The sequence below is a fragment of the Pistacia vera genome, unplaced genomic scaffold (assembly GCF_008641045.1).
Source record: "Pistacia vera cultivar Batoury unplaced genomic scaffold, PisVer_v2 Contig495, whole genome shotgun sequence".
NCBI lineage: Eukaryota > Viridiplantae > Streptophyta > Magnoliopsida > Sapindales > Anacardiaceae > Pistacia > Pistacia vera.
Genome location: NW_022196329.1, coordinates 310,680 through 324,677, shown reverse-complemented (window position 1 = coordinate 324,677; position 13,998 = coordinate 310,680). Strand labels below are relative to the sequence as shown.

General features: G+C 40.1%; 1 protein-coding gene across 1 annotated transcript; it reads left to right on the top strand.

Moving 5' to 3' along the window:
- Nucleotides 1-3,341: 3,341 nt before the first annotated feature.
- LOC116105185 (apoptosis-inducing factor homolog B-like) lies at nt 3,342-6,848 on the top strand. The gene is made up of 4 exons (XM_031391622.1): nt 3,342-3,698; nt 4,993-5,249; nt 5,422-5,870; nt 6,373-6,848. The coding sequence occupies exons 1-4, from the start codon at nt 3,586-3,588 to the stop codon at nt 6,658-6,660; spliced, it is 1,107 nt and encodes a 368-aa protein (XP_031247482.1). The 5' UTR covers nt 3,342-3,585; the 3' UTR covers nt 6,661-6,848.
- Nucleotides 6,849-13,998: the final 7,150 nt, after the last annotated feature.

Sequence of the window (13,998 nt, the reverse complement as noted above, 5' to 3'; positions counted from 1 at the left end):
TTATTCATCAATTTATTTAACTCAAATATAATATTCAAATAATGAACCAAACACATATTCAAATTCAAACCCTATTATGTTAAATACAACTCAACTCAACTCAACTTTTTTTCAAAAAAAAACTATTCTAAAAAGTGTCAAAATAGTGAATAAAATGGAGCCTTTCTTTTTTTTAATTTTTTAATTATGATTTTAAGAAAAAAAAATTAAGGAATAAACAATTTTAGCACGCACTTTTAGATGTTTAAAAGGTAACAACAAATATTCTTTTGACTTGAGCATTCCAATATTAAAAAAACTATTTATAATTATTGGATTAAAGTCTTTTGAACTTAAATATTTGTATGTTATCGAAGTACAATTAAACAAATGATACATAATTTAATAATTTTCTCAACAGTAAATATAATCCTTATTGCAATAACTATATTTACATATTTTCCTAGCTCACATATTTTAAAATGTTCCCATATATATACTTTGGGTTGCATCATTGATTAGGCTATTTGAAGTTCAAAAATTTTCATCTTCCATTTAAAAAATATAGATTAAAATATAATTTAAAGCTAAAAATCAAGTAAATACTTATAACATGAATTTTCATAAGTTTCATTGCCATGAAATTGTTAAATAACCGCTTCAATAGTTGACAGATCAAAAGCAAGCGGTGACTAGAGTAATAATAATAGTGCCCATCATGTGTTCGATAAATATTGCCATAATAATAAGATTCTAATACCAAAACATGCATATGAAATAGACAACTTACTATTACTATGGATTTGTCTAACTAAAATAAAAGCTACACATACCTTTTTGAGTCAGTGGTCCACACATGCTATACAATATAAATAATTTGGAAAGTTATATCAAACAATGCCTCATTGTTTAAAACAATTTGGCACATCACATACCACTTGGTGCTACTCTATTTTGAGTACATCATTGTTTTTTAGTTGTGCAACAGATTTTCAGAAAGATAATTCTTAGGGTTTCTTAATTGTTCAAGTGATTCAAGGTTTTTTATTAACCCAAAAACCAAATCGATTTAATCAATTCTTAAACCTTTAAATTGATCAGTTTAGATATAGCAATAGTCAAACCAACCAGGTGGGTATTATGCCCACCCCAACTTTCAATAATTCTTTAAGGGCTGTTTTAACGTGTCCCTTGGGCACAGATTAAGGACAATAGAAGACAAAATATTTATTTATTTTTATGTATATTAGAAATTGACAAATTATAATTAAACAAATTGAAAATTCAAGTGAATAATCCGTCTCATATTCTAGAAATTTGAATATTTTATTTATAATTTTAAAGTTCCAAAATAATGACTATTACACAATAAATGCGTAAAGCTTTCCTAAAATTTTCAAAGGGTAAAATAGATAACTTGCTATTCAAATATTAATTTTTAATAATTAAAGTTAAATTTTCTGTGACTTTTCAATTAAAATTCCTAAAATTAAAAGTTCATATCTATAAAATTGTAGACAAAATTTTGGAGGGGTCAAAATAGGTATTTCATCTAAGATTAATGCATTAAATAATAATACTTGCCTTCAAAATCAAATATATAAATGCTGACGCATGTGCAAACATCAATACCAAACAAATATGTTTTCTTCTTTTATTATTATTATTATTATTTTCTTAAATATAATTGAAGTACAGCACTATCATGAATTTTGGTGCTTTATTAGGAGAATATCATACACTATCTTAAGGTTTCTCAACTTATTATTTGGATGATAATTTTTATATTTTTATCAACTAGACCCAAAGTTTGACTTGTATCATGGATACCCTTTTGCATTATCAAGTGGACCTTAGAGTTTAAAACTTTTATCTCAAATACCCCGTTGTCCTAACTCTATTACATTGTTGTTAGATATATAAAACATTTTCTTATAAAACATAAGTTACCATTTACCCAACACTTTATTATAAGACCAAAGTTATCATCTTGCTCATATACCACAAATAGCAACATAACAAAGTTAGGGCAAAAGGGTGTCCATGTTTACAATTTAAAAAATTAAAGGAACAATTAAAAAAAAAAATGCAAAAATTATCATCCCAGTGATAAATTTGAAAATTTTAAGGACAGTCTAAATATTTTCCTATACTTTATTTGCTTGAAAAATCACTAAATTACAAAATGTTAAAGAGCCATATTTTTCACTTTTGACAATTGATTTCTTTTAGGCATTAGAGATTTTAAGTATCTCAAGTATAAATAGAATAATGAATTTTAGAATTTTTTTATATAGAACAAATTTGCAAATTTAGGATGCACTTTAAGATGTTAAATAAATAAATAATATATACATATTATTTTGACATAAACTATAGGATATCAAATTAAAAATTTTGTTATCGGGTCAAATACCTTTTAACTTATTAAATTTGGGACTTCAAAACTTAACTTAAACTTCAAATTAAAGATTAATGTTCTTTTAATTTTTACTAATTATCATTTTAAGTTTTTTTTTTTTTTTTTTGAGTAAAAGGAATTAATAATTTTAGCACACACTTTTAGATGTTTAAAAATAACAACAAATATTTTATTGACTTAAGCATTCCGATATTAAAATAAAGAGTAAACGACTTTTTTATTGTTTGAGACTAAAGTGTTAGTCACCAAAACGTTAAGACCAGAATAGAAGAAATCCTTAAGGTTAGGGACAAAAATGTTAAAACCTCTTTTAGACAGATGACTGCAATTCAATGGATTCGCGATCTTGTATAAACTTAATCCAAGTTGAATGTCATATATCCCTTCAAATATGGAAAAAGGATTTTTTTAAATTATATAATGAATGTTTAATAATTTTTTATACTAGCTTTTGAAAATGCTACAGTAAGTTTGAGCTGGAAGGCGATAGTGGAATGTAGAAAGACTATATTACCCTTTATGCATTCTAGAAGCAGTTAACAATTTTTTTCCCCTGGGGTATGATTTGACTAAAAAATATCTCACTGAAGTATTTAAAATGACAAAGGTCCTCCTACCCTTAAATTTTCCGTGTTAAAAAAGATGATAAAAGGGTAATTTTGTAAATATACATTAACTTCTAATTGTGTACGATCTAACGGTTCACTCAAATTTTACCACCGATAGGGGAAATTTTGTTATTTTAAAAAACTGAAGAACAATTTTGTTATGGAATCATATCTCAGGGTTTCCATTTTTATCTCTTCTAGAAAGCAGAAACCATAAACGGAGGAAAAAAGAAAGAAGAAGGAGAATGGCTTAATTTACACTGAAGCATACGCAAAAGATAAAAAGAAGAGAAGGCCCAGTTGAATTGTATTATTTGATAGAAGGCTCTAGAATCCTCTTCCAACATTTAAAATATGCAATTATGGAAAGATTGGCAAAATGAATCTTTGACAACCAAATAACATGCCAAAGCGTGTCAAAATTAATTATTTTCTGTTCATATTCGTTTCTTGACCTTCAACACCAACTACGCCAACTATAAATCTTGGGTGGGTCTTTTGAACTTCTCTCTATATCGTAAAACCATTCTGTCTTTTAAAGTTTGATCATTTGAGAAGTTGAGTAATTAAGAAGACATGGAGAATAGCGGAGAAAGTAGAAAAAGAATGGTGGTGATTGGTGGAGGCTTGGCTGGTTCACTCGTTGCTAAAACTCTTCAATACTCTGCTGATGTTACCCTCATTGACCCGTGAGTTTTTTCTCTTTTCGTTTCTTTTTAATTTCTCATTGTTCTGTTTTTGAATGATGAAATGGTTGAGTTTAAGTTGTTATGAAGAGAGGGATGAGATCAAATGGAACCCATTTCATAAATTGGAAAAATCACCCCAGTTTACACTGTTTTATTGAGATTTGAAATGTTAGCTGATTGAGTTAGGTTTCAACTATTAAGTTCTTTGAAAGATTAAAAGATAAGTTGATGTTTGAAATTTCAGTTTTAAGAATTAAGTCACAAGCGTTGGGAGTCTGGGAGTATCAAAGGAATGATCTAATTCAATTTGAAAAAGAAAATATTAACGAATAATTGAGAGGTTAACGTTAATCCATTTATGCATGAATATGATTCTACTTTTAGGATAATTTTCTACTATGTTAGACCCATCAGGTGCAACACAGTGTTACAAACATAAATATTTTATAGTAAAACAAATCGATTCTGATTCTGTTATGCTGGAAAATGTTTAAATTTATTATTTTGTTATATTGATGTGATATCATGAGTGTAAGATCTTGGAGTATCCATTTATGGTCAAAGTAACCAGATCCTATGCTTTTTGGAGATGGAAAGTATATAGGAATACCAGCACACTGAAGCTAGAAGTAATTAAGAAAATAGTAAGAGTGGTTGCAAGGTCTTGCATGTCAGTCTTTGTTACAAAGTTCTTATATATGCTAATAATTGTGCTGCGATTGATTGATGATTGTAATCTTTTCCACTGAGAAGTGAAGAATTGTTAAGTAATAGACATTTAAGGAATCATATAACAATTCTGGTAAAGATGGGTTGAAGGTGGAGAGCTGACTGGGGAACGTTGACTGATTGATAATTGTAGTTCTTTGTGTGTGGGATTGGTAGAGGGCAGACTCCATACAGGTAGAGAGAGAGTGCATTATAGAGTCTCAGTTCTTGCAGTAGTTATATGGTTACTAGGTTATTTATCTATGTGTAATTATTTATTGCTAATCAATGGTCCAGCTATATTACCACATCCAAATATCCAACAGTAAGACACTTCATAGTCTGCATTGATTTATCATGATCAATGCTACTCTTCTAACAACTAAAGTCATTCCTTTTACCATGATTGAGTGTAGTACCAGGATTATCTTATAATCTCTTTATGCTTCATTTTTCACATTTAACCGAAGTGTGTTTGGTAAATCCATAAGTGGTAAGCCAAAGAAGGAGATAGCGATCATGGATAATTTTTTATAGTTAATTGCTATGATCTTTGACTCTAAGAATAAAATTAAATTTGAAACAGGAAAGAGTATTTTGAGATAACATGGGCAAATTTGAGGACAATGGTGGAACCGTCATTTGGAGAAAGAACGGTGATTAACCATAGAGATTACCTCATCAATGGACGTATTACCACATCTACTGCAACCAATATCACTGAAAATGAAGTTGTGACTGCAGATGGTCATTTTATTCCTTATGATTATCTTGTCATTGCCACTGGCCATGTGGAGCATGTTCCCAAAACAAGGACCGAGAGACTTAATCACTACCAAAAAGGTATGGCCATTGTGTTAGAATTCAGCTTTAGGCAATTCAAAACTATGATTATCTTTTTTATCATTAATGTTTAAAAAGACTTTGAATTTTATTCTGTGAGAATCCAGTTTCGCGATATACTAGTATAATATTCCTTCTGCTAAAGTTAACTCTGTTTTCTTTGCCCTGGCAGAGAATCAACAGATTAAATCTGCCAAGTCAATTTTGATTGTTGGAGGAGGTCCCTCTGGTGTGGAGCTTGCTGGAGAAATAGCTGTTGATTACCCGGATAAGAAGGTTACTCTAGTGCATAAGGGGTCAAGGTTGCTGGAATTTATTGGACCTAAAGCTGCTGATAAGGCACTAAATTGGCTGAGATCACATAGAGTTGAAGTGAAATTGGGACAATCAGTCGATCTGAATGATTTTTCAGATGAAGGCACATATGTAACATCAGCAGGAGAAACTATCCTAGCAGATTGCCATTTCCTGTGCATAGGGATACCACTAGGCTCATCATGGCTTAGGGAGACTGTATTGAAGGATAACTTGGATAATCGTGGAAGGTTGATGGTTGATGAAAATTTAAGAGTCAAGGGTCACAAGAACATATTCGCAATTGGAGATATTACTGATATTCCTGTAAGTCCTAACCTGTCTTATTTTGAATCCTGCTAGTGTTTATTTAGTTACTTAGTTGTGTTATTTTCTTCAAATCTAGCTCATATAAGCACAAACCAATGCTTTTGTTTCAAAACAGTTGGATAATGCCAACATTAATATAGGAGAGGATGTTTTGAATATTTTTAGAATTTTTATTGCTATTCTACTCTCCTCGCCTGTTTGCGTTGAAAGGCCTAATTTTGGCTGGAATAGTGTCTGATGTATCTGTTCTTTAATAATATGAATTAATGTAAACTTGAAGTAGTGTATATACAGGAACTGGTTCCAGGTCTTTCTCTTGGGAGTGCTTAATTGACATTTTGATTGTTATTATCATATAAGAAAATTGGTGTTATGCATTAACTGTATTTCTTTATATTAATTAGTTTGGAAACGAGTAATATAGCGCCTTGATAAACATTTTGAAGCTTTGAGAATAGAAAATCTTATCTGTATTATCTCTTGGAAAACCTTATTGCAGGAAGCAAAACAAGGGTATTTGGCACAAAAGCATGCTTTAGTGACTGCTAAGAACATTAAGCTATTGATGGATGGACAAAAAGAAAGCAAACTGGTAACATATCATCCTGGATCCGCAATTGCAATTGTTTCACTGGGGAGGAAAGAAGCAGTGGCACAATTTACTTTTGTCACGATTAGCGGCTGTATTCCAGGTATGATCAAATCCAAAGATTTGTTTGTGACTAAAACAAGGAAGGACCGGGGCTTAGATGCTGGTAATGCAAGTTCGAAGAATAAGGGCAATTAGTTTGACAACATAATACTCTTATTTTTTCTTTGTGAGAGTTGCCGCACCAATCCTTTGATACCATGTATTGTCAAAGGCTTATTTCTTTGTATTTCTGCTGTGAGAGTTGCTGTACCATTACTATGATCATGTATTTTTGAGGTTTCTTTATTTTTATTTTTATTTTTTAAATGTCAATGTTTTGATTAGATTGGAAAATTTATTTGTTTGTTTGCAATTGGATATATTTTTATTCTGTTTATATCTTATTATATTCTTTGTATATTCAGATTGATGCATGTAAAATTTTTAAGAGGGAAGGTTAATGTCTATTATCAGCATCAGGTCCGTTTAACATAATATCTGCTAAAAAATAGGAGCCCTTTAATTAGTGAGAAACTCATCTGGGTTGAAATATTATTTCAACTAAAATTCTAAGAGAAGGACAAATACTTTTCAACATCTGCATCGTATGGTTTTATGGATATGGATATTGTTAGGGCCAAAAATCGTCCTCGGTCGAAATAGAAAAGCAGGATCATTTGTGAAGAGAAGATCAGACCTAAATCCCAAAGAGGCCTAAGCCAGATTAGTCCTATTCGATACGAGATATGGCCTGCCCAAACCATCTGGGCATGGGCCTCCCAGTTCCAGTTCACTTCTTGGGCCTATAGGCGAGTTTCGAGCCCACGGCCCACTGATCATATTCCTGTTCCTGATCAATCTCCTACTTGAAGTCATTTTCTTGTTCTTGATCAATCTCTTGCTCAAAGTCATTTTCCTGTTCAGAACATTTTCCTATTCGAAGTTACTTTCCTGATCAGAATCACTTTTCTATTCGGACACTGGTAAGCTAGCTTACCACGGCCCTAATTTTTTTAGGGTTTGCATCAGAGTCACATTAGGACTCCTACTCCCACCAGGATTGGGAGATCAGACAGTCACTATATAAACAGAGGTTAGCCCTCCCACACTGGACAGACGACATTATACCTTCACACTCGAAGCTCCTACTTGAGAGTTTTACATCACTGCCATAGTCACAGTCTCCGACTAGACTTCCGGTAATCTCTACTCCCTAGCCTTCACTATATTAGCCTCTCTCAGCCTTGCTGACTTGAGCGTCAGAGTGCCTACGGCAAACACCACCCCGGTATTTCTCGTTCGCTTCACGTGTGTGTTTCTCTACGTGTGCAGGTGTAGGGGATCGCTAGTGGCCTCAACCTCACGGGATCAAACCCCCCTTCCGTACAGGTAGATTTTTACGTCTATAGTTTGGCGCCCACTGTGGGGCCTCTAGCAACATTCAGCTTGACGAACCTTGCTACATAGAGGAATTTTCCATGGCTGACCCTTCGGACAACGCTAACTTCGGCCTCGAGGCCAGACTGGAGGCTTTGACCGCTCTCGTACAACAAAATTCAGACAAGATGGCCGCACTGGAAGCCGAGAACAATGCAATCCGGACCGAAAACGTGTCCATTAGGGTTGAAAACCAGTCTCTAAGAGAGAGGGTGAGTCAATTCTATGATCTCCAGTTCTTGCCCAACCAAGTACCCCCCAATCGGTTCCGCGCCCCTATCCCATCCATGCAACCTCTCTCCACACCAGAGCATCGGCCCTCGGTCTCCGGTAAAGGGCCGCGTCCATTAAGTGCACTAGCACTCGACGACTCCGTCTGGACTAATGGAGACAAAGATATGCCAACAGAACACCATCCAGCCGATCCATCCTAGCCTTGTGATCAAGACAATCCAGTAACAGAAAGCTCGCATCCGCAAGACCAGCTCATCCTTATCATCCTGCCTCACTTCCAGTCAACCACCACAACACAAACCCCCTTCGGCTCGGTTCACCCTCGCAGGTTGAACGGCCAAACCAAACCAACTCCAACACTTGAGCTCATCCATCCTGACGGACCGAGCGACTACCAGACGACTCCCCTGACCATTCATGTAGGGCGGAATAATAGAACAGTGACAATGGGAGTCATCCAACCGGAAGGAATGAACGAAGATCCATGCTACCAAGGAATGCATGACGGAATGATCCATCAGACTGCCCCACGAGGGGTGACCCAACGAAATGTGTCGAGAACGAATGCAATAGCAAACCCAGTAAGACGGTATGACCCGGTAGTATCCTCCTCTCCTATGGAACAAGTACTGGCTAAGAGGTTGACCGACGTCGAGGCAGTGATGAGACGCATTCCAGGAATGCCGGTCCCAACCAAGAAGAGCAGGCCCCACTGTTGTACTGATTCACCCTTTGTGGATGAGATCGCCCTAGCCGACATGCCTTAGAAATTCACCATCCCCAACATGAAACCGTACGATGGTACCACCGACCCGGATGACCACATAGCCTCGTACAAGCAGCGGATGTTCACAGTCTCAATACCCCGATCACTTAGGGAAGCTTGCATGTGCAAGAGTTTCGATTCTAGTTTATTCGGTCCGACACTCCAATGGTACACGAACCTCCTAACGGATCCATTGACTCATTTGCCTAGCTTACCGACACCTTCGTGGAACAGTTCGCCAGCGGCAAGAAACTAGAGAAACTGTCGGCCGACCTATACCGAATATACCAGAGAATGGCAGAGCCACTGAGAGAATATGTTAGCAGATTCAACAAAGAAAAGATCTATATCCCATCGTGTAGCCCCGAGACAACTGTGGACGCTTTTAGGAAAGGCCTCCTCCCGGATGGAGAACTGGACAAAGAACTTACGAAGCTGGGTTGCACCACAATGGAAAACGCTCTAGCCCGGGCAGTGATCCAAATAAGATGAGAAGAAGACGAGATTAATCGAGCGGCTCATTCCAGATATGAGTCAAGGCAGAATGACCGGAAGCCAGAGCGCAGACCGGTACCAACCCTTGTCACGTAATACGGGCTGAGTTAGAAAGCCATATGATCGCTAGCCCGCGAGAAACGATATTAGGCAGTTTGGATCGAACCAACACAAAATACCGGAGTACAACCTCAACGTCGAACCAACGCAGGTCGTAGCAATAATGAAAGGAATGGGATCCACCGTCAAGTGGCCTGGCAAGCTCACCCCCGAGGGCAAAGACGTCAACAATAGTTCGAATGCCATTCACCTCAAACGCTACTACTTCTAGGTGAACTTTGTCTATTTTTTTTTTTCTTTTTCGTTTTTCGTTTTTTCATTTTAAAAAGGATGAGTTGGCCTATCCACCTCCTCTTAGACAGTCGACCTCATGGCCAAAATATTTAATGAAGTACTATTCAGAAGTTTTCGTCTCCAAATCAACCCTGGTCGATGAATTATGTACACCTTCGAATCGACCCTGCTCGATTCACGATGACACCTTCAAATCGACCCTGCCTGATAAACGTACTTACAGCTTCGAATCGACCCTGCTCGATTCACAATGACACCTTCAGATCGGCCCTGCCCGATAAACGTACGTACACCTTCGAATCGACCCTGCTTGATTCATGATTACACCTTCAGATCGGCCCTGCCCGATCCTCGTACTGACATTTCTGGATCGGCCCTGCCCGATTCACGAGTTTACACTTTTCAGATCGGCCTCACTCGGTCTACGAAACTCAGCACGGCTTATGATTCACACCACCCAGTCGGCCCGATCTGACCCAAGAACTGCACTCCAGTTTGACTTCTTTCATCCAGGGGACTATACACTCGGTCGGCCAAACCGAATGAATGGTCCTTACACTTTTGACAAACAAAGCACCAACTTAGCCCAACATAAAGCCTACATACCTTAGCCACTGGGCCACTCCAAAGTAACATACATGACATAGTGCACCTACAAGTAATGAAACAACGAACAGTTCATTCATCCACAAAGACAACACCAAGAGTCAAAATAGTGAAATGTAATATATATAGCATCAAACGGCCCAGTTCAGAATACAAAAAATGGCACACACGCCAGGCAAAAGGGCATCAGAGGCCCCAAAGTACATAAACAAAGAAAAACGCTAAGTATCCTCAGCATGAGCCTCATCCTCTATCGCCGAATCGGTCGCCATGTCCGCACCGCCAGTGCTCGGCCCAGCAGCTTGATCGCTCACAACCACAACACCCGATGGACGCGGCTGGCTGAGGTCAAGCATCTGCTCCTCGTCCTGCCCCCTCAGATCAGCAATGGAGATGCACTGCTCCCTGAGAGACTCGACTTCTGCGGTTCTCTCGGCTAACTCACGCCTCAATCTCTCGACCTCACACTCACTATCCCTGAGGCGCTGCTGACTCTCCTGCTCAGCCTTCCGGGATGTTGCCTCCCTCTGGAGCAAGCTAGTATTGGCCTTGGATACATCTTGTATCCGTTTCTCCTGCTCCACAATAGACTTCCTCAGATGAAGACTGCTAGTGAGTACCTGCACAACAAAACATTGCCATCAGAACAAAATTCAAAAACGAGAAAACTGAATAATACTATCATACCTGAACGGCGCGGGATACCCCTCAATCAGCGGTAGCAACTGCACCCATCTGGTTCAGACGTGCCTCGTCCGCCGGGAACAAGAAAGAGTCGGCTAGCTTGCTCATAGAAGTTGCATCGGAATAAGTCGATGCAGTAGCCAGAACCGTGAATGTAATCGTCCCAGCCTCCTCATCCACAGCTGTAGCATGGGACGACCCGAACCCGGTTGCAGGCTGCTGACTCGGCGGTATTGCCAACACGTCTTTCGCCCTCACGTCCGCCCTGGCCAGCGACTCCCTCCTCCCCTTCTCTCGACGCCGGGCGATGGACTTGCTCGCACTCGGGACGCTCAACTTCTTCATCAGTGACTCTGCAAGTGCAAACTCTCCAATGGTTAGTGGGTTCAGCCCGGACTCACCAAAAATGAACTGGTTACAGTATCGACTCATGAGAACGTCCCAAGTCTGCTTCAACGAGGGGAAGGGAGTACCTCACTGGATCGCCTCTACACCGGCCCAAAGAGTGCTGGTCCTCAAGTTTGACTCCGCTAGCACCACTCGCCAGTCCCTCCGCTCCGACGGGATGGCTAACACCTTCTGGGTCGCAACATCCAGGCCGTCCCCGCTTTGCCCAGCCCGATTATACTCAAGCTCTGCAAACAAAAAACACAATCAAGATTTAGTAATCAAAGCATAAAGGAAACTATTAAGTTCTTATCAGTAGCTCGCTAACCGCCAAGGATCTCGCCCTGTCCTCTCTCTCCAAAAACAGCTTGACCCCTCAGGAAGAAGTAGCGGTCTTTCCAGTTCTCATCACTGGACCGTAGGTCGGTCACCAGGTGAGACCGATCATGCCTCAAGTTCAACAAGTATCGACCTTTCTCTTTATCATTCTCCTTCAGGAAGTACGAGTACAGCAGCTCGTGCAACTTGAACCTCACTTGGTTCCGAACACACAGGTCCTTTAGGGCCATCAGCAATCTCCAAGCATTCGGCATAAGCTGGGACGGGGCAATCATGAAGTGGTTTAGCACCTCCCAGACTAGGCGAGGGATAGATAGCCTCAACCCATCATGGAACCACTTTTCGTAAACACTAATCCAACCTTGTGACTCCCAGTCGACCTGTTCGTACGACCGCGGTACCCGGATATCAATCGAACTAGGGATGTGATACAAGGTTCGGATGTGCCACACGTCACTATCCTTCAACACGGGCTGGTAATCTCTAGTCAGTATCCCACTGCCTTGTTGGCTCGGCTCTTCCTCAGAGCTATTACCGGATGAAGATGGACTACCGGCCCCTCCGGAGTCTTCCCCACTTCTCCTATGCCTACCCGAGCCACTCAGCCTAGCCTCACTCGGCCCTGGAGCGGTTACACTGACTCCAATCGGTACGCCCACCGGAACGCCCGCCTTAAGCATCATCACTATAGTCGGGGCATGCTCGTACTCATCCCCTGGGTCCACCGCAATCCCGCTCGAACTAGCCGATGCAGAATCTAACATGCTGGCTCGATCGCCCAACCTGACAGATAGACCCAAGCCTTGCTCCTAACTGCCAAAATGCTAAGTATCAAGCAACCACTCGACCCAAGATACCAACCGAACAAGATCGGAAGCAGAGTTATCACTCGCCCCTCAATATCGATCGACCTACCCGGAAACAAGTTCTCCCAAACGTTGGTCGACCCTCCCAGCCGACCGACCCGATTATAGATCCAAACTGTTCTCTGTTCGCCCCAGGTAACCGACTTGCCTTCAAACACTTAAGTTTATTCGTCACCGCTCACCGATTCATCAACTCGAAATCACCCTCCCGGTCGGTCTGGATGACCAACCGCCTCTTCAGTCCGCTCCACGCGCCCCCTCTCCACCCAGTCGGATGGACCGGACGACCTAACTCCCCTACAATTACCAAGAAAGTGCCTTGTTCGGTCAGGAAGACCGATCGAACGAACCCACACTTAACCTGTCTTTGCCTTCATGAATCCCATCCAAAACAGTCGAAGACCACCCGAAAATGGACCAATCCACCAAAAACCCACCGAAAAATCCCAAATGCACACCTATTTTTGAAAAAACAAGACCTAAACACCTCAAATCCCCCTCAAAGTTCCCGGAAACTTCAAAAAAAAAAAATTCCAATCTCTCTTCTAAAAGCTCAAAAGTATCTCAGCCTCTCCCAAAACCTCAGCAAGAACAAATGAACGAACAGAACAGACGAAAGGGAACAGTACTTACCGTAAAGCCGTCCCGAAAATCGTAGAAGGAAACCACCGCTGCTCAGGAAAACTGGAACGAAAACGAAAAGAGGAAAAGAAAAAGAAAGAACAAGTTGCAGAAGAATGACAGAAAAAACGCGAATGGAATACGAACGGTCCATTCATCAGTTTTTATAAAAGAAACCTGACAGAAACGGACACGTGGCGGCTTGCTACTGCACAATGGTTGGGACGCCTCTTTGTTTTCCCGCCTCGAAAACAAGGAGTCGATCCCCACTGAACACGTGGCAAACATACGTGGCACCTAGGAGATCGTGATGTCGTATGAGAGCTGTGCTCAATCGCCTTGTCTTCCCGATCGAGCCAGCACATAACTCCCGCCTGATCGACCAGCTTGGAACGACCCAGCCCGAACTCACCATATTGAAAAGGTAGGAGGTCTCGCCCCTTCGTCCTTCCATAGCGGACGAACGGACGAGTCAATGGTCGAAGCTCAAATATCCTTTCCACTCGATAGCCCGATCCTCTTGACCGACTTAGCCCTGGACTCCTGAAGGCATTCAAAGTGCCCCATGCTTCTCCAGCCCAGAATGCCTGGCCAACCGATCAATCAGCTTGGAACGGCTCGATCCGAGCCCTCTTCAGAAGAACGTAGGAGGCCTCGCCCGTTCATCCTTCCGTAGCGGACGAATGGACAATCTTTGGTCAAGGT

Coding starts and splice junctions, on each gene's coding strand:
- LOC116105185 (XM_031391622.1), top strand. CDS start 3,586: ATGGAGAATAGCGGAGAAAGTAGAAAAAGAATGGTGGTGATTGGTGGA. Junction 5,250..5,421: donor ACTTAATCACTACCAAAAAG/GTATGGCCATTG, acceptor TTGCCCTGGCAG/AGAATCAACAGATTAAATCT. Junction 5,871..6,372: donor GAGATATTACTGATATTCCT/GTAAGTCCTAAC, acceptor ACCTTATTGCAG/GAAGCAAAACAAGGGTATTT.